Source organism: Tupaia chinensis, unplaced genomic scaffold, assembly GCF_000334495.1.
Source record: "Tupaia chinensis unplaced genomic scaffold, TupChi_1.0 Scaffold139594_1, whole genome shotgun sequence".
Lineage (NCBI taxonomy): Eukaryota > Metazoa > Chordata > Mammalia > Scandentia > Tupaiidae > Tupaia > Tupaia belangeri.
The window spans coordinates 743,369-763,461 of record NW_006199477.1 but is presented as its reverse complement, the minus strand read 5'-3'; the positions used below and the strand labels follow the sequence as shown (position 1 = coordinate 763,461).

General features: G+C 38.1%; 1 protein-coding gene across 7 annotated transcripts in view; it reads right to left on the bottom strand.

The window, feature by feature from the left end:
- Nucleotides 1–1,019: 1,019 nt before the first annotated feature.
- Nucleotides 1,020–20,093, bottom strand: part of PEX2 (peroxisomal biogenesis factor 2) — a 20,954-nt gene continuing 1,880 nt past the window's right edge. Inside the window, exons 1-4 of one of the 7 annotated variants that reach the window (XM_014593054.2) lie at nt 19,852–20,058; nt 18,504–18,670; nt 4,305–4,415; nt 1,020–2,449 (exon numbers count right to left, since the gene is read on the bottom strand). In XM_014593054.2, coding sequence (XP_014448540.1) covers nt 1,515–2,432 — 918 coding nt within the window. In that variant the 5' untranslated portion in view covers nt 2,433–2,449; nt 4,305–4,415; nt 18,504–18,670; nt 19,852–20,058 and the 3' untranslated portion in view covers nt 1,020–1,514. Of the gene's footprint in view, nt 2,450–4,304; nt 4,416–10,069; nt 10,359–18,090; nt 18,258–18,503; nt 18,671–19,851; nt 20,071–20,093 lie in introns of those variants that run through there. The other 6 variants (XM_014593056.2, XM_006162047.3, XM_014593059.2 and 3 more) reach the window with 6 other exon arrangements.

Below are 20,093 nucleotides of genomic sequence, written 5' to 3'. Positions count from 1 at the left end.
AGAGAGAGGGAGGGGAGGGGAGGGGAAGAGAAAGCGAGAAAACGGCAGCACCACAATCCTTTCTACCACATGTCTCCTGGGATTACAGGGACACAGGCACATATGCCCAATGTTTTTCAGGCCCTGGGGCAGTGACTCAAATCATAGTGAGCCATGTGGGATCCAGCCTCCTCAATCACCAGGATACCATCTGGCCTCCCAACAAGATCTTGATGCCAAGATCCACCTCCAGTCTCCTTATAATTTCAGGGAGTTCTCTGGGTATGAATTCAGAATCTTCTCAAGTGGACAGCCCGACAGCAGTGCATTGTACTGCTGTACCAGCCACCATTCAGTACCTGTTTTAACACAAGTCCATGATATTTTATATTTTAATTTACTATAAAGCACAATACTTGAGACCTGGTTTAAACGTAAGCCCTATTACCAAGTAATTGGAATTGAAGTAATTTACATTGTCCAAGTATTTTTTTCACATTACTGTTATTTAGCCAAAGTTCAATTTATAAGCTTTTAAGTGAAAAATATGGAGAAAAGGAGAGAAGTGTAAGAACTGCCTTGATATATACAGCTATATTATTACTATGCTACAGACTTCTGATGCTTCTTAAAATGATCAATATGCTTGCTGAGAATATAAATTCTGAATCAAAGGCTGGAGAAAGAGATCCAGTATACACTGACCTTCATACCAGTTGTCCCCATGTCTCGCTTCTAAGCTGCCTTAAACAGCTTTTTTTTTCTGAATATAAAAAGTCAACTATAAGGGATCTGAAAGGCAGAGGACTGAAATACTAGATTCAGGACCAGTAGGTGATGTGGTGGTTAAGACGGTGGATCCCACATGGCTGACTATGTGGTTTGAGTCCTGGCACCTTGAAAACCATGCCAGGCACATGTGGACACATGCCAAAAATCCTTAGAGGAAAAGGGACTGCAGTATGGCCATCCACTTTGGGGGGGATTTCTCACTTCCCTCTTTATCCTTCTATGGCGAGCAAATGCACTCTGTGTCAAAAGAAAAAGAAAAGAAAGTGGCTTCAGAGAAAAGCTTAAAGTTACAACTGAGACAACGGATCTGTAGGTTTAAAACAACAGAACCTTATCATCAGATTAGTATATTATGTCATCTCTGAAAATAAATGCACACTCATCTTGGTGTCTCCAAAATTTTTTTATTTTTAGAATACAACCTAACTTTCTGGGAAGGAGTAAAATGAAGCTGCATTCCTAGTAGTCATCTGACAAAAACTGTCCATTATTCTTAACATTAAAAACAGGAATGTAATTCTTTTTTCATTTTTTTTTTTTAAATAACACACTGACATTTACTTAATATATTTAGAATCTTGTGATTTCCAGTGATTAGTATTTTGTCATGTCTGGAAAGGAACAGAAGACAGTGACTGAGAAGCACACGCCTCATAAAAGACACCTAAATAGGATACTTAGGATGACTAATATTAACAAATTGAACATAACACATTCTTCCTCAGAGGAAGCGATTTTAATTTCTAAAGAGCATTCACTTCAGACATTTCAATTCCTGATTTGAGTGGCTGCAGATTGTGTACCTCTGTGCCACACTTAGGACAAGTAAAGTACATGTCAAACAGGAAACTACTCTTAACACAGTAATAACAGAAGATATGTTCACATCCTATGGTGTGTGGCATGGTGGGCCACTCCCCACATAGGGAACATTCTTTGCCACTGGTGGCTAATGAACCATCATTAGCAGGAACACCAGTTAGGGGGATACACCATGATGCTAACTTGGCTTTCAGCTTCTGAATATTGATAAGTGGTAAGAGAAAAATCAGGAACTCAGCAAAACCATGCCAGAGAAGTTCCCTGTTCATATACTCAAACCCAACCTCACGTATGTTTTGGGGCTTGCAAAATACAGAACGAATGCCTAGGAGACGTTCTGTCAAAGTTGCAAACTTTCCTCTTTGAAGGAAAATCAAAAAATTAATCAACTCACCTAATTTCAAAAGTCCAACCACAAAATTCATGCACTGCTTGACTTTCCCAAAGGATGCCAAATGGTGGTTTCGAAACAAATCGTAGCCTCTTTCTTCCAACCACCTCCCACCAACTGTACAAACGGCATACCAGAGCTTTTGATTCTTACTCGGTGGCTGATATTTCAGGTTTGGGGAAAAATCATTTTTATACTGAATATTCAAAACTGACTGACCCACAGTGGCATTTTTGGAGTATATAGTGAATCGCCACAAGAAAAGCCACAAAAATGCTTTCACCTCGGGTTCAAAGCAGGCTAACAGCCCTGGCTTAAATCCATGAAAGCACTGAGTAAACTGGGACCAGACTAGCTGCTCCAGAGCCTTGTTTAGTTCAAGCGCATCCAACTGACTTATCCTCAGCACTCTGTTCGTACTCTTTGCATTTTCTTCTCTCGGAGCCATGTCTTCTTTTAAAGTGTCTAGGAAAAAATAAATCAGGGAATATCATCCAATAGCTGCAATCTTATGCCACATTCACAACTTAGTTCAAAAACTGTGATACGCAAATGACACAGGTCAGGCAGAAGACGGCCTTTCAGTATGTAGATATTGAGCCACCACTTTCTAGATGGGACTTCTCTCTCTCTTCTCTTCCTTTCTTGTTTTTTCCCTTTGCCCATGTCATAAAAGACTAGTTTAAGACAAAAAGGCTCTACCCTATTTCCAGAAAGGTACTTGAAAAGGAAATAATCCTTGGTCACATAGACTAGTAAAGATAGTGAAATCCTGGAGCTAACAGGGATGAGCTGAATAATAACACAACTAATGGAGAATATATGAATATAATAAATACAATAAATTATATGGAACACTGCAATGAATGGGTAAGTCAGGACCTCGTTATATTAGACTACTGCTGACTCTAAAGGTATATCTTTCAACAAGTCACTACGTTTTTCTTAAATACATTTTATGTTTACAAAGGAGGCTCGAAAGAAAAATGAGTAGCTCTATCCCACTTCTGAAGAAGATACTTTGCATAAAGCAACAAGAATGGAGAAAAATCATTGATCCATTCATTTTATTAACTAAAGTTATTAAGTTTATTTATCCTCCCACAAGTGAGAGAGACAATATCCCCAACAGGGTGTTGTATCCACCCCAGCTTCAGTCAGTCTCAGATCACAGGCACGGGGTTGGCCTGGCATATTCAGAGAGACCACAGGACATAAATCTGGAACCTTCTCATGTGGAGCAGCCTCAAGGGGCATTACATCTTAGTGCCAGGCCACCATATGGCCCTGATGTGTCATTACGAAGGTACTAAAAATATACACATCATACAGAACTCTAAGAAAACTATAACATAAAAACATGTTCTACAATATACTAAGGAAACAAATAGGTGTTAAAGAGAATTTTTATTTTTTTAATTTGTCGAAGGATGCATGCGGTCATCAGAGAGAGACAGAGAGATAGAGGAAGAAAGCACCCCAATGGGGTGTGATCATGCCACAATCCTCTCTTCCATTTCTCCCCCCTTTTGGGATTTGGGTTATGCATGCACACAGGGGTGGTATTCAAACTGCCAAGTTGGCCCTTGTGGGATCCTGCTTTATTAACCAACAGGCCATGGGGCTGTACTGAAATTTTTAAATGAATATAAAAAGTTATTCATAGTTAGCTAGGTATAAGTGATTGCTTCCGAACACACATTTATTAAGGGCTGATTATGTGCAAGCCAATGCTTAAAACACCAGTCACTCCTGTAGTTGAATATACAGACCAGTTTAGATATTTTAAATTTTATTAATGAGCTAGAAAGTTCACATTAAAATAAAAAATTATATTTAAATTTAGTTTCTAACATGGGTCCTCTGTATCTCATGAATGTGGAATCTAAGAAATTTAAACTCAATTCTAAGAGCTGGGGGTCAGAAAAGGTGGGGAGGTACTGGTCAAAGAATACCAACTTTTAGTTACAAAACAAGTTAGTTCTTGGGGGAGGGGGGTGCTAACGTACACCATGGTGACTTTAGTTAATACTGTACTGTTCATGTAACATTTACCAAGTGTAGATCTTCAGTGTCTTCGTCCTACCTCCCAACACAATGGTACAACTACGGGTAGCAAGGAATGCGCTAATGAATCTGACCATGGTAATCATTTCGCAATGTACACAAGGGTACTTAACAAAGTTAGTGGGAAAATGGAATGAAGATATGAGTTTATTTTGGTGCAAAAAATATTTGGTGCCAATTCATCCTCAATCCAAATACATGACAAGAGTGCTTTTAACCCATAAATGTCTGCAGTCTTCCGGGGAGAGCTCACCTTTTTCCCCCTTCCTGCAGCTCCTCTGAGATTTGAGAGTCTGCAGTTATGGCAGTAGGGATTTTTGCTGCAAGTGATTCTGTGAAATCTTTGCCTCATACTTGCCAGGAGCTACAGAAAAAAAAAGAAGGAAGTTAGAAAAAGAGTTCCCTTTCTTCACTCTACTAATTGAATCCATCTCCTGGAACTGTTGATTTTTTGTCCAAAATATTTTTCTAATACATTCATCACTCTCTGCCCCAGCTAGCCTACTCCCAGATCCTGGAGCACTCTGCTCTCCCCGAGATCACTTCTAATTGGTCTCTTTCACCTTTTGCCTCCTTTAGTGCATTCCCGACACTGCAACTGCCTTAAAACAAACCTCCCCAAAGCTACCCCTTCCTGACATATCCACATCTAGCTGTAAAGTGCTTCCTTTTCTTGTTACGAATGGACTTTACTGTCTCTTCTCTTTGCATGGAATGGCACAAGGGACTTCAAAAAGTATGTGGAAAAATATAATTAAAGTATTGTTTTTGTGCAAAAAAAGTTTGAAATCCATAGTTTTTTTTTTTTTATAATATACATTTACCATGAACGTTCTGAAGACTCCAGTACATTCCCACTCTTTAACCCATACTGGGGCCAAGAGGTGGCATGGTGGTTAAGGCGCTACACTCCCACATGGCTGACTGTAGTTCGAGTCCCAGTCCTAGTAGACTGCTTTTTCATTTTCTCTCTCTGTGTCACTCTCTCTGGTGAGCAGATATGCCCTATGGCAAGTTAGAAAATAATAATGACAAATAAAATTAAGTAAATAATTCTTTCAAAAATTAAAAACCCATACTAAGTTTTTAAGCACTGCCTCAGGTCTTACTTTCCCTTGACTCTTCAAATTTGGGTGGCTGTTCTTTTCAGTTGTTCCCTTAGCATGGTATTCCTCCTCTTTCTTGGCCTCTATAATAAACTACGTTGTAATTGTTTCATCTGCTAGAGGATAAACACTGTTGTAAAGATTATTTGAGTTTCATCACCATTGAATCGTAACAACTATACAGAAGTCATTTTACTAATACTAGATTAATAGATAAATGATCAGGAGTTTGTGTAGAGTAGAAAATACGAATTTCCATCTATTAACTATTAAAGTTATTTCAAATGACCATTTCCATTATTCTGATTATTACATTTTTCATAATCTTTTATTGTATATCTGTTCACCAGCTGAAATATTAGACCTAGTGATTTACTAATACAACAGACACACTTTCGATTCCTGTTGAGCCTATCACCTATTGGGGTAGGAGGAGGAAGAGCAAATAAACTATATAAACTAAACAAGTAACTAGATTAAGGGGTGGTAAGTGATATGCAAAGGAAACTGAGGGCACTATGCTTACAACTATACTTCCAAATGTCAGAGAACACTTCCCAGAGGAGTAACATATAAGCAGTCACCCAAGGGATTACGTGTCAGGCTGGTGAAAGAAGGTAAGAACCTTGCTGAAAGTAGAGGGAACAGCAAGTGCCATGTACTGGAGGTGGAAGAATGAGAAATGAGGCTGGGAAGGAACGAGACAGATCCTTCAGGCCCTAAAAAATCAGTCGAGGAGGCTATACTTTATCAAGATAGTAATGCAGGGACCAGCAGTTAGCATAATGGCTATGTCGCTGGACTCCCATGGAGCCGAACGCAGTATGCGTTTCTTCGCGTTTCGGACCCGGTGGCTTAAACTCATACCGGGCGCGTGTGCGTGCGTGCCCAGGATCCCGAGAGGAGAATGGAGAAGAAGGGATTGCGGTGTGGCCATCCCCCCTGGGGGATGATTTCTCGCTTTCTGTCTCTCTCTGTCTGGCGAGTGCATGTGCCCTATAGCATAAACCTCCCCTCCCAACCAAAAAAAAAAAGGCAATGCAAAGCTACTGGATAGTTTTAAGCAAAGAACTAATCGGATCTGCATTTAGACTGCTTGTTCTGGTCATCCTGAGAATGGATCAGAGCTGAGAAAAAGACAGGAGGCATAGAGGCCATTTAAGAGTCTGTTAGAAAGATCTAGTGAGAAACTAATGGTCTAAATCAGAAAAGTATCAGTGGGGAGAGAGAAAAAATATCTTTGAAAGTGATGAGGTGGTAGAATTGACACTATTTACTGAGGAATAAGCCAAGAATAACTGACTTAGGGAACTGAGTGACGGTGATCTAGTTCTCAGAAACAGGAAAAATGTGAAGCAATACACAATTTTAGAGATCCGAGTTGCCTATGGGACATCTAAGTGGAAAAGTAGGCAGTTATGTGAATATAGAAGAAAAACATGGGTGGAGATTTTATAAGTCAGAGGCCTCTCTGGTAGGACTACTCTACTGTCAATCAACTTGCTCTACTTGGTAGTGCATGTACATTTAGAATACATTTGACTATTGGAACCAGCAGATGGCATAATAGTTATGTTGCTGGATTCCCATATAGTTGACGGCAGTTTCAAGTCCTAGAGCCGGCAGCTTAAAACTCATTCCAGTGCACATGCATGCATGCCCAAAACCCCAAGAAGAGAATGGACTGCAGCGTGGCCATCCCCCCTGGAGGGAGTGATTTCTCACTTTCCATTTGTCTGGTGAGTGCACACGCTCGATAGCAAAAATCTCTCTTAAACATACACACACACACACACACATTTGACTTTCTCTGCAACGTTATCATCTATTTTCATAATTTTCCTACTCTAGCAACTATGTTATTTTGTTGGTTATATATACCAATTTCATCTATAATTTTGTGCTTTTAATTTTTCTATGCTGTACTCTTCATTATCACAGTATTGTGGTCTGAACGCTCCTCTAAGTCCAGTGACTTTCAAACATGAGAGTTCATCAGAATCACTTAGACGATGTGTTAGACTGTGGACCACATTCAAAGTTTCTAATTCAGTAGGTCTGTAGCGGGACCCAAGAATTTACATTTCTAAAAATTTCTCTAGTGATGCTAGAACTATCGCGCTAGTCAATCAAAGCAAAATTTGTAATTTTTTTTTGCATATTACCCATCCAGCCTATAAACACATTTCTGGTTATTTCTCATCCATGTATTTATGGAAGCTGCTACAGATCTCTCACTGACTTATGGCTTCCCTGTCTTCTATTAAGTAGTCTATAAGATGAAAGACTATTTATTGCACAAACACTGAGTATCATACTAACCATGCCAGATGCTCAGGATGCAGAGATAAACAAACATCTTAGCTCTCTCTTAAGGACCCCAACCTAAGTCTAGAAAGCAAATCAGGCAGGACCAGCAGTTGGTGTAATGGCTGTGTCACTGGACTCCTATGTAGTTGCTCGTGGTTCGAGTCCTGGACCAAGTGGCTTAAACTCATGCCAGGCACATGTGTGTGGATGCCCAAGATCCTAAGAGGAGAATGGAGGAGAAGGATTGTGGCATGGCCATTCCCCCTGGGAAGGGATTTCTCGTTTTCTGTCTCTGTCCTTTTGGCGAGTGCACATGCTCTATAGCAAAAACAACTCAAAAAAAAAGGAATCAGGCAAATAAATAGATAACTAGGGCAAAAAACATTAGTATTTGATATCATATGTTCTCAAAGGCAAAACATAAAATTTCAAAAGTATTTTAATAGAAAAAAATTCCAAGTTCACATACCTAAATAAATGAACAAGATTAATTTTCTCATTTTTTCCTGCAGTTAATAAATGTTCTGTAACTTACACTATTAAGAAGAAAAACAAGAACATTATTTTATAAACCTCATCAACTAACCCAAATCTACATGATTACTTAATTCATACTTACAAAATAATCTATGTCTTTTATTTAATAATCTCTTATCTCTTCATGAATCCTAGAATAAAGTACAACATTCTCTGACTGTCTTCATCTCTGCAACTATTTTTAACACATTATTCCCCAACAGAACCTTTAATTCTGTACTATCTTTCAGTCCTATCTTTGTGACCTTTCTCATGTACTTCACTTACTTTCCTTACCAACTATTCCCACTGCCCTAATCTATCTCTCCTTCACAGTCCAACTCTATTTCAAAATTCTCCAAGATACATCCAAAACTAACCCCCATCACTGATCACTACCATTTTTAACTCTGACAGCAACTGTCTGTGCCACTCACTTGAACCCTCAACCATCTGTACTGATTCCAGTCATGTGAATACATCTTCCTTCCCAAACGTGAATGTAAGCTACTTAAAGGAAAGCACCTTATACTTATTTCTCAAAGCACCTGTCACCTTCAAAGTGACTTTCTTATCTAGTGCAGTTTTCTTCAAGCAAAATTCTAAAGTCATTCAAGATATGTGGAAATGTGTGTGTATGTATAAATATATATAAAATTTCCCTACTGAACAATATCTAACTCTGCACTTTCACCAGATTTCATATTCCATACTCAGCAAGATAGGGGGAACACCCTTTTTATCGAATAAATGGCTCTTGAAAAGCTCTGACCATTCTGGATACCCATGTATGTGCAATACTACCAGTCCCCTCCCTACACCCATCTTGGTATTGTACTATATGGACTATTTTTCTTTTTTCTTTTACTTGAGTACCAGAAGAAATGTTTGACTTGTCTTAACAGGTTAGCTGTCAATTTATGTATCTATCTTTAAATACTAGAGTCACAACACTTCCAGACTGTGGCTGATGGGTATCTTACTGACCTTATAAAACCTTGAGATTAACTGCAAAAATAGCTCATAGTAGCTGTTCAGTAAATGTTTGTTGAACTTACATGCAATGGAATAAGTAGTTTGATAGCCAGTCAATGTACTAGCTGACTCTAGAGTGAGATTATCTAAATGAACTAGATGACAAGTAAAGATATTTATTCTTCAGGTCCATTATTGATATTTAGTGAAAACTGATCAGAGGCAACAGTTTTTGGAGGAATCCTCTATTTCAAATCCCTCATTTCTGGAGGAATCATACTTAAGAACATTTAGTAAGTTAGGTTTTTAATGACTGCCAGAAAAGGAGACTTAACACAGTCTCTAACCAATCCAATATTTAACAATACTTACAGTCAAAAAATTCTTTCTTATCCCTTCTGTTATAGTTTAACATTTTTTTCTGTCCTCTTTTTCTCCCCAGGCCTGATCTCAGTGTAGATTAGAAACAGCTGGGCTCAGTTCTCCTCCCTATGTAAGACTTGTTAATAGACCAAAAGACAATCATTAAACTGCTCTTCAGCCTTTGCTCCTACAGATGAGTAATTTGTTTTCTTATTTATTTATTTTTGTTTTAGATTTCATTTTCTAACATTTTAGTCATTTTTGTGGTTTCTTCTGGGTGTAAACATATTAGGTTGTCAGAAAAGTCATGACATGTTTTTCTATTCCAAAAACGTGTCACAACTTTCCCAACGACCCAGTTGGGACAGTGTCTATTATACATGATAGCTCCTATTCTCTGCATTCCTCTTCGGACACTGTGATAGATAGGAAAAAAAAATCAGATTTAAAATCAAATGGACCTGTGCTCAAGTTCTAGTTCTGTCACTTACTCACTATGTGATCTTTAAAATATTCATTAGCCTCATATTCATCTTCTAAAAGTTGGAAATAACAGCTACCTCACAGAGTCCTTGAGATTAAACCAGATAATGTTATGAAAGTGGTTTGGAAACTATAAAGGAGTATTATTATTACATTGTTGCTGCTTTGGCTAGGAAAGGATAAAAAGAAAAAGACTCCAAGTTGATTTTGGCAAATTTTATTTTAAAAGACTGAAATCTTCATTATTACTCATACTAATGCCTCAACCAACCTGTGTCAAAAGAATTTTTTTTCCAGGAAATATTGACTACACCATTAAGATATAATTGTGGCAGTTAAACCGTGAACATGATGTCACCATTATGTCTGCATGTGGCAGGGGGGGATAGGCAGGAGGGAGCAGAGCCACGGTTCAGTGGAACTCAGTGCCTTCTTAACTTGCATCTTGTCTGGAAGGAGATGCTGCAGTGGGGATTCTGAGAGATCAGGAATGGGTTCCAGCAGGACCTTCTCCCTTGTTATTTAACTCCCATCAGAATCGCTGAGCCTGTTACCTGAAAGTAAAGACCCTCACGAATATACAGTGGTAATACCTGAGTCCAGGTGGCTTCACTGCACATTCCTAATACCTGAGTCCAGGTGGCTTCATAATAAGCAATTGACAAGCAGTTGACAAGTGTTTATCACTAACATACTACATGCATTTCCTCTTCTCCTGAACTCCACCTCCCCTGCTTCAGGTAGGTACAGTTTATCTAGAATACTGGTTTTCGAGAAGGGGAGTGCCTGGGACAGAAGAAACAGAAGAAATCAAAGTAACTAGAAGATCAATGAACCAGATGATGGAAACTTCTTCCTCTATTGTATTACAGTGAGATCTGTATTAGGTGTTTAACATACAGAAAAATGCTGTAAGTGCCTTTAAATCACATGAAATCATTCTCAATGTAATGTAAGCAGTGTGTACTTTAGTGAATTCTAATTCTTTGACAATGGTTACTCGATGTAACCAATGCCTTCTGAGCACCTACCAAGTGTCAGTCATTCTCCTGGTAGGTACTGGAGATTTAATGCAAATTCTTAACTCAGTTAACTCCTTTATATTCAAGCATTTATAAAGAAATATGATGTTACAATAATTGGTCATTGATTTACAAAGTCAAGAATAGACTCTGAAGTGTAAAAACACTACTGTAGTGGGTCACAAACCTTCCCAAGCAAAAAAGAGAAAAATGGTATACAGGGCAGGGGAATAGGTTGAATACAAGACCAGAAATGTGTGAGTTGCTGGCCATGGTCTGGCGGAGACATAGGAGGACAGGTGGGTTGCATCACGAACTGCTTCCCTGGTTATCTAACCCTTGTCACTGTGGTTCTATCTGCTGTCTGGAAGCAGAATCAAGTCATCTGCAGGTTAGCAGAAGACAATGGCTGAAGAGTCGGCCTGGCCACACAGTAAAATGAACCTGTGTTAAAACTGGAATGATTCTGTAAGCACGAATAATCATTGAGAAGAAAAGACATAAGAGAATATAAATTTTGAAAGATTAATCTGATGGCAGAGTTCAGTAAGACTGAAGAAAATGAAAACTGCTATTCATGGAGATCAGTTATGGGACTTCTGCAACAATTCTGGAGCTTAATTAATATGCTACAACCTTTTGGAAAAATCAAAGTAATTTAACTCACTTCATTAAGAACTACAGAACTCAAAAAGGAGATTATAGTATCCTCACATTTTTTATTAAAAAATCTCCAGTGGTTTTAATAAACTGGTACTTTCCGAACTTCTGTGACACTGATTGCTAATACCCATGTCCAACCATTTGGTCAGTCTATTTTTGCTTTCAAGAATTTAAGAAAGCTCTAACAGGGCCGGCAGGTGGCATGGTGGTTAAGGCTCTGGACTCACACATGTTGAACCTTGATTTGAGTCCTGGACCTGGCAGCTTACTTCCTCACTTTCCCTTTCTTTGGTCACATTAAAAATGAATTAGTCAATTAAATTAAATAAATAATTCTTCAAAAAAGAAAGAAAATGTTAACAATTTCCAAATTATTGGTTCTCATATGTTCTGTTAGTATCGTTCATAAATATAGGTTCAAAAAAAATAAAAACCTAGTCTTTCTTAAGTTAGAGTTGTTTTGAATCAAAACAAATGACATCAGAATTAAATCAAACTTATTTTTTCAGAATGCCAAAAACAGACAATGCTTTCTCATATTTTACCTTTCAATATACAATCTTCCCACATCCCCTCCCCCTCCCACTCCCTCATTTCCCAATCTATAGTAAGTTTAAGATTTTAAAAGGCTAACCCAGGGGGAAACATTTATTGGCCATGCAAAGAGATATATAAACATAAGTAATTAAAAATGTAATTGCCATTAAATAATATTAGTGTGTAGTGAAAGATTCTATGCTGAAGATAAGTGAAAAAGATGCTTAAGGCAAAATCAAGACCAGATGAAAAGTATAGCATCTACTAGGGTTAGTGTGATTAACTTGTCACATAAATATGTTTAAGACAAAATGATCTAGCACTAAAAACCATTAAAAAGGTCTCCTGCTGACATTTTATCACTAGACATGTCACACTGCTTTTCTTTCACAGAAAAAAATAAAGCAACTGAAAATTTGTTTACTAAGAGTAGCAATATATAACCTTATCCCTTAAATAATGCCTGTTTTTCTTTTCTGGTTTTCATTCCCCAAAATAAAAACTCTTGTTATCTATACCACCTTCCACAACCAAAACAAATGACGGTATCTTACTGAGGAAGGAGGAATTTTTCAGAATGTATTTCAGAGCTTTTATTGAGTATAGTACAAATTGTGAATGAATATATTTTATTTAAAAACATGTTATTGACAGAAATCTATCAATAATAATGTGGGTATTGTCAAGGGGCTGTCAATATTAATGTAATTATGATTAAGGGGATAACATGGATTTTAGCTATAATACCAAGTAACATCTCCTACACTGCTGCTATCAATATACACATTATTATTGACCTGTTCTGAGACTCTCTGTACTAGATGTATTACCATTAGGCATATTTGTCAATGAATACTGCCTACAAAAATTCTACATTTAAATTTATAGTCCTGTAAACTTTGTCAGCAGAAACAGGTGATTCTCAAGTAACTGCTAAGATATCATACCAACACATGCACCCTCTGCCAGGCTCTGTTTCTTCATCTCTACAATAGCCAACTGATTTTTGGTATGGCAATGTCACTGTCACACCATCTAACTGTTCTAGTTATCAAAGTGGATAAGTGTATATTCATTTTTCCCTTTTAAAAAATTTAAACAAACATTTCGTATTATGAGATTATGTGAATACAATTCTATTAACTGGAGATGTTAAGTTTTGAACCTACACCCTACTATTTTATTTCCTTTGTGCAGTCCATTGTATTGAAATCAATACTAATAAATGGGACATGCATCAAAAAGGGGATTTTACAGAACACCGATTCCCAGAACACATTTTAAACATGGGCAAATGAGAAAAAGCTATGGTTGAGATACAGTGGAATGCTGTGACCTTCAGCATTGTGACTAGCCCTACAAGTCAAAAACTCTAAGTTCAAGTCCCATTTCTGCCACAGACCTAAGTGACTTGTCACTCCTCTGTTTTTCCTTTTTATCACATATAAACCAAGTTTCAACAGTTTATAAACATCTGATGTTATAAATCCCAATTGTGTTCATTTTGTGTATGGCCAGGACATACGGAATTTTTATAGTGTGTTATGAACACTACATCTCTAAATTATTAAGTTAAATGCAATCTCCATCAAAATTCAGATAGTATTTTTCTTTTTGGTGTGGCAGTGGGTACAACAAAAGTATTTCTAACGTATCTGAGATAAACTTCAAAATAACATAAATTTCTGGGACCAGCAGTTAGCGTAATGGCTATGTTGCTGGACTCGCATGTAGTCGAACACAGTTTGAATCCCAGACCCGGTGGCTTAAACTCATCTGGGAGCGTGTGCGTGCGTGCCCAAGATCCCGAGAGGAGAATGGAGAAGGGATTGCAGCATGGCCATCCTCCCTGGAGGGTGATTTCTCGCTTTCTATCTCTCTGTCTCTGTCTGTCTGTCTGGTGAGCGCACATGCCCTATGGCAAAGACCTCTCAAAAAAAAAATATATATATATATAAATAAAAATAACATAAATTTTTCAAAAAGATAGTAACTTGTTCTAACAGAGGATTTTTTTTTTTTCATTTTGAAGAGGGGAAATCAACAAAATACTTTGATTTTCAAGATTATACAATTAGTCTCATGTAATTAGCTGAGTGTTTTATCTCATTTATAAAGTATTTACTCAAGTATCTAAAAATAACACAAAATATTTATTTTAAACTCCAAAACAGATTTTCCAAAACCTTTTTTTTTAAAAAGTTTAACAGAAGGTGAGTACACTCATCAGAGAGACAGAAAGAGAGGAAGAAGGTGAAAGCAGGGCCCAGTGGGGCACAGTCACAGTAATCCTTTCTCCCTCATTTCTCCATCCTGTCCGGATTTTGAGCATACCCCCCAACACAGGCACCCAGTGTGTTTTTCAAGCTGCCAGAGCTGGGATCCAAACCTAGCACTTGGCCTTGTGGGATTCAACTCCCTATCCAGTATGCCACAGGGCTTGCCCTCTTCTAGTAACTTTTTAAATCTTAAAATAGAATTGTCAATACTTTGTCTAGCTTCACAAATTCATTTTTAAGAGACTATCATGGCCCTCATACGCCCTTCTTTCAGAAAGTGGATAATTCTGAATCTTTAGAAGAGAAAGCATATTGTGAAAATAAAGAGCAGATATTTGAGTGAATATTGGAAAAAGAGAGTTAAACTGCTACTGATTAATTCTGTATTCTAGCCTAGGCTTAGTAAAAGGCTATATCGCTCAGGACAAGTCATTTTACTACACTACACTCCTCATTCACTATTAAAAAAAAAGAAACACAACTGTAAAAAGTCTACATATCTATCTATAATTCTTATATGAACTATTTCAGGAAGCCTTGGAAGGGGAAGGAAAAAAAAATACAGCAACTATTTCCAAATATGTAAACTGTATTATTGAACATGAGTCTGGAAAAGGCTAAAAAAAAGTAGGAAAATCAGAGGACATGTGAGACAAAAACAATCCTCACAGAAAGTAAGAGTGCAACATTAAGGAAGGCAATCCCAAACTTGTTAACAATCATAGTAAACACACACCACTTACTTATCAGTAATTGGGGGCACACTAATAGCCACGTGCAAAATTAAAAATTAAATCAATTCCTTACAACACCAATAAAGAGGTCCTTTTCCTAATTCTGTCCAAAAATAAGGAAACTGATACATCAAGAAAGATTAACTTCTGTTCATCCTTGCTGGAAGTGGCAGAGCTGGGATCTGAACCAGTGTCTTATACTGAAAGATAATGACTAGCCTATAGGGAAACATATACACTAGAGGATGATACCATGGGGTAAGCAGATGGGTCTATTTTAAGAGGCAAACTACTAAGAGTATGAGCAGCAAAAATTCTAATTCAAGGATGAACAAACAAGAGAACATGAAATATAAGCGGTAAGTAGATCTTAAATATGCTATAATTTTAGAAAAGGGATTTCAGATGTACTGCCAAAGAGATTTATAAATGACTTGAAATTAGAAAATATATTTAATTGCATGTTTTATGACAAAAGAAAATGTTTTAGAAATATTCCCAAAAGAATAAAATGAAATATTAATATCAATAGAACAAGAGGAACTATGTTCACACATTACATATGAAGCACTGAATGTTTTGTTTACACTCTATCTCATTTAATTCTCACAATATATTAAGTATTGTTATCTTCCCTTTTTTTTAAAGAGAGATTTTTGCTATAGGGTCTGTGTGTTCGCCAGAGATGGAGAGACAGAAAACGAGAAATCACCCTCCAAGGAGGATGGCCACATCTCAAGCCCTTCTTCTCCATTTTCCTCTTGGGATTCTGGGCACACATGCACATGCACCCAGTGTGAGTTTTAAGCTGCTGGATCTGGGACTCAAACTGTGGTTGACTACGTGGGAGTCCAGTGACGTAATCGCTATGCCATCTGCTGGTCCCTGTCATCTTCATTTTAAGAAGATAAAAATTAAGGCTTGAGAAGATTAACCACCTACCCAAAGTTAAGCTGGCAATGAGTATATTTGGTAAACACTAGGAAATTGAGTAACACACAAAAAGTAGTAAAATGAATATTTGGTAAATTTGGATCAAATTTAATTCTGCAGAACTCAAAAGTAATTTTTTCTTTTTCCTTCAAGGTCATTAAAAAGATTAGACTGCCAGTAAGCTCTCAGGATTATGGGTGGGAAAAGAAATCAAAACAACATGGTAAAGTTGCCCAAGTTGTCTGGGATACATCTCATCAACATTCCCTTTCCCTGCCTTTGTACCTGTGGTCACAGGAACATTCAAAGAGGCCAAAGGTCAAATCTGAATAAAGGGAATATCTGGGTTAAGAAAATAAGGTGCAAACATTCATGAAACTATTATGAATATGCGTAGCCAGTAGTGTAGTGGTTGGTGCTGGATCCCACATGGCTGACAGCTCAGTTTAAGTACTAGACCCAGCAGCCTGAAAAACATATTGGGCATGTGTGAGCACAAACGTGTGCCCAAGGTCCCAAAAGGAGAGATGGAGGAAAAGAGACTGTGGTATGATCATTCCCCCTGAAGAGTGCTTTCTCACTTTTCCTCTCTCTCTCCCCCTTCTCTGTTTCTCTCTAGCAAGCATATGGGCTCTCTGCAAATTAAAAACAAACAAATAAACCACCACCAACAAAAAACCCACAAAAAATAAAGCTATTATGAACATATGCCACATGTAATGCCAATTCATCCATCTAACACTGGAGGAGAGTGGTTCAGCATGATCATGGCAGAACTACTGTAATGCTCTTGGTTTTTAATAAAAGAAAAAAGACAACATGGATGGAATATTATCTAAGTGTATCGGCAGGCAGGTAATAAGAGAGAGCGTTGATAAAAACAAAATAAACTAAAATGAATAAAAAACAATACAAGTAGATAAAGGGAAATTTGACAATATAAATAGAAATATGAAGAGAAGAAGAATAACAGCTCACATTGAGAAGGGCAAAGGAAGCTAAATACCCACTTTCCTGCCTCCACTTCCATGTATAGAAACTACAGGGCCGGGGTTCTACAGAGTAGCAATGGGATTCTTGATAAGATGCAGTGGAGGGAACCTGCAGTTAGCGTAATGGCTATGACGCTGGACTCCCACGTAGTCAACCACGGTTCGCATCCTGGACCCGGTGGCTTAAAACCCACTCCGGGTGCGTGTGCGTGCGTGCTCAAGATCCCAAGAGGAGAATGGAGGAGAAGGGATTGCAGTGTGGCCATCCCCTCTGGGGGGTGATTTCTCGCTTTCTGTCTCTCTGTCTCTCTCTGTCTGTCTGGCGAGCACAAGCGCCCTATAGTGAAAAACCTCTCTCAAAAAAAAAAAAAAAAAAAAAAGGATGCAGTGGAGAAGTCCACGGTTTTCTCCTATTTTTTTTTGCATATTCCAAAGAAATGGAAGAGGGACATCTAATATTTAAAAACTGTTCTCTCTTCACACGAAATAAATAAAGCCAACTACTTCTAGGTTGTCCAACCAAGGGAAGAAAAAGGAAGTGATTCAAAGTCGAGCTTTTGACCAGAAATAAAGATCGTGTACGTGGCACATTTTATTTGTGCGACAGGAGTACGAGTGCATGCGTGAACGCTGTCTGAGAGGCAAAGAAACTAGATAGTTGATGTTGTGAAAAACAAAACAAAACAAAAAACACAGTGCTCACACTCAGAACTTTACCAGGATTGTGATGATGGGCACAGTTCAACCATGAATATTTCAAATGGAAAATATCTGCCCTCTCTATTCCAAGAATTATTAAAAACACCAAATATAAGCAAAATGTTTATGGCTAAAAGAAAATAGGTAAGAGAAGAAAATGATGAACTGTTATTTTGCTCCTGAAGAAAGAATTAAATTTGAAATCTGTATCTATGAAACAAATGACAGGGACTGTGGACAAGTTTATAGCTTTTAGAAATAGGTTAACCCTCAACACATTATTTTAAAAAAAAAACTGTAATAATGAAAAAATGCACACTGAGTACAAATGAATAATTATCATAAGTAACATAATTTTAATGCTAAAAGGCAGAATCTTAATAGAAACCCTGTTATTCAAGCAAAACACATTAATAACTGTTCTTTTTATAATACAGTTGAGTGTCTGCTTGCTTGTCTCTATCCTGCGTGGTACCAAGAAATTTCTACACTAGTTCATCTATGGCATAGTTCTGAAACCATAGATTGAGAACCCTCTTCTTCTTCTTTTTTTCTTTTTCTTTTTAGGTTTTTGCCATAGAGTGCATGTGCTCCCTGGAGAAAGAGAGAAAAACAGAGGAGAGAATGTGGTAAATCATCCCCCAGTGGGGATGGTCATGCACCAATCCCTTCTCAGGATTTTGGGTGGGTGTGCTGTGCACACGACACACGCTTGGCCAAATTTTCAAGTCTTCAGGTCTAGCACTTGAACTGTAGACAGCCATGTGGGAGTCCAGCACCTTAACCACTATACCATCTGCTGGTCCCAACACCCTAATTTTTAAAACTGAGAAGGCCTACCTTTGGTGGCATTTGTGGCTAATGGGTCCTGCTCTGCAGGCTGGGACCACATGGGAGACCCTGATTTGAAGTGGGTCCAAAGTAAAAGGTCAGGTGCACTGGTGAGTGCCTTGAGATCCCAGCTACTTAGGAGGGTAAGGCAGGAGGACTGTTTTCGTGGTGACACCCTGTCTTAGAAACAAGCAAAAGTAAAGTAAGTAAGTAAAGTGAGACTAAGGCAAAGAGGTAAAGTTCATCACAGGCAAACCAGATCAAGGCCAGAACCCAACTTTCTTATTCTGGTATTCTCTCTGCCATGTAGTGTTAACTCTATTTTCTTTGTATTAGTTTCAAGAATAAAAAGAATATGAGGGGTTCTCTTGCTGACTCTGTAAATAATTCCACTATCTCTCTTCTTTCTAATCTCTTTCTGGCTCAAGATCATTTAACTTTGATATCAGTTATTGCTAATACTAGGGAGATCAAAGAAGTTAAAAAAGAAAAGAAAAATCAACCTTACTAAACTCTTTCTGTTCAAGAGTAATCATTAGGGTAAGGTGTTTAAGCTAAAAGTAGTGATGTGGAGGAAGCCCCAACCTCCCTGTTACTGGCTGAAAGTCAAGAAAATAAATTTTCAAATGGCATCACAGAAGAATAAAAGACCATGTTAGACTTCAAACACTGAACTTAAGTCTCATTCTGTGAAAATCCCTTTAACTAAATGTTGGATGTTTGGACTATGGCATCTAAATAAAAAAATCAAGTAAACAAAGGACGACTTTCAATTTAAGGACTCAGATGAAAAATGCTAGCGATTCTCACAATCTCAGATTTCTCATCAGAAATCGATGTAAAATATAACAAACACAAGCTTTATAAAGGAAAAATCTCTATACCTCTTCTTAAGAAAACCGAAACTGCTTTTAAGTGAATGGGCTTTCAATAATGTTAAGCATACTTTTTTTTTTTTTTTGGTAATAAATACAACCCTTACACGAGTAAGGGATTCAATAAAGCTTGAACCCTGAATGATTCTTAAAATTATTCGTGAAAAGTAAATCTACACGGCCGGCGAGTGTGAACAAAATTTTTTTTCAGTTCGTCCCTAGAAAGTCACTTCATGGAGCCTACAGGGGTTTACTTTGCGTCCTTTTTAATAGCGCAATCCTAAGACTATTTCAAGAGTCTAGGTTCGCTTCATTGCCTTTCCCGAAATCAAAGACTGTTATTTGCCTCAGCAAGACAGGAAGCCAATAAACAGGAAAACTCAAGCAAAGGGCGACACTTCCAAGGTCGTGAAACCCCACGACCTCCCAACTGCAAACGAGACCTCGGGGCTGCGCTCCAGCTCTCTCCCGCAGACACTGACCTTAGGAGTCTGCGAGATGCCCGCGCTCCACGTAACTTTTCCTGAAACATTTTCTGGAAAGCTTGGCTTTTCCTAGCAGACACTGAGATACCCAGGCTTCCGGAATCGCGAGCTTCCGGAGCGACGCAAGACCCGGAAGTGGCTGACAAAAAAAGGGGACATTATACCAACGAGAGAATGGCGCTTCGGCGCGCTGCGGCCGGCCCGGAAGGGCCCAGCAACGGCGGGGGGCCGCGCGCCCC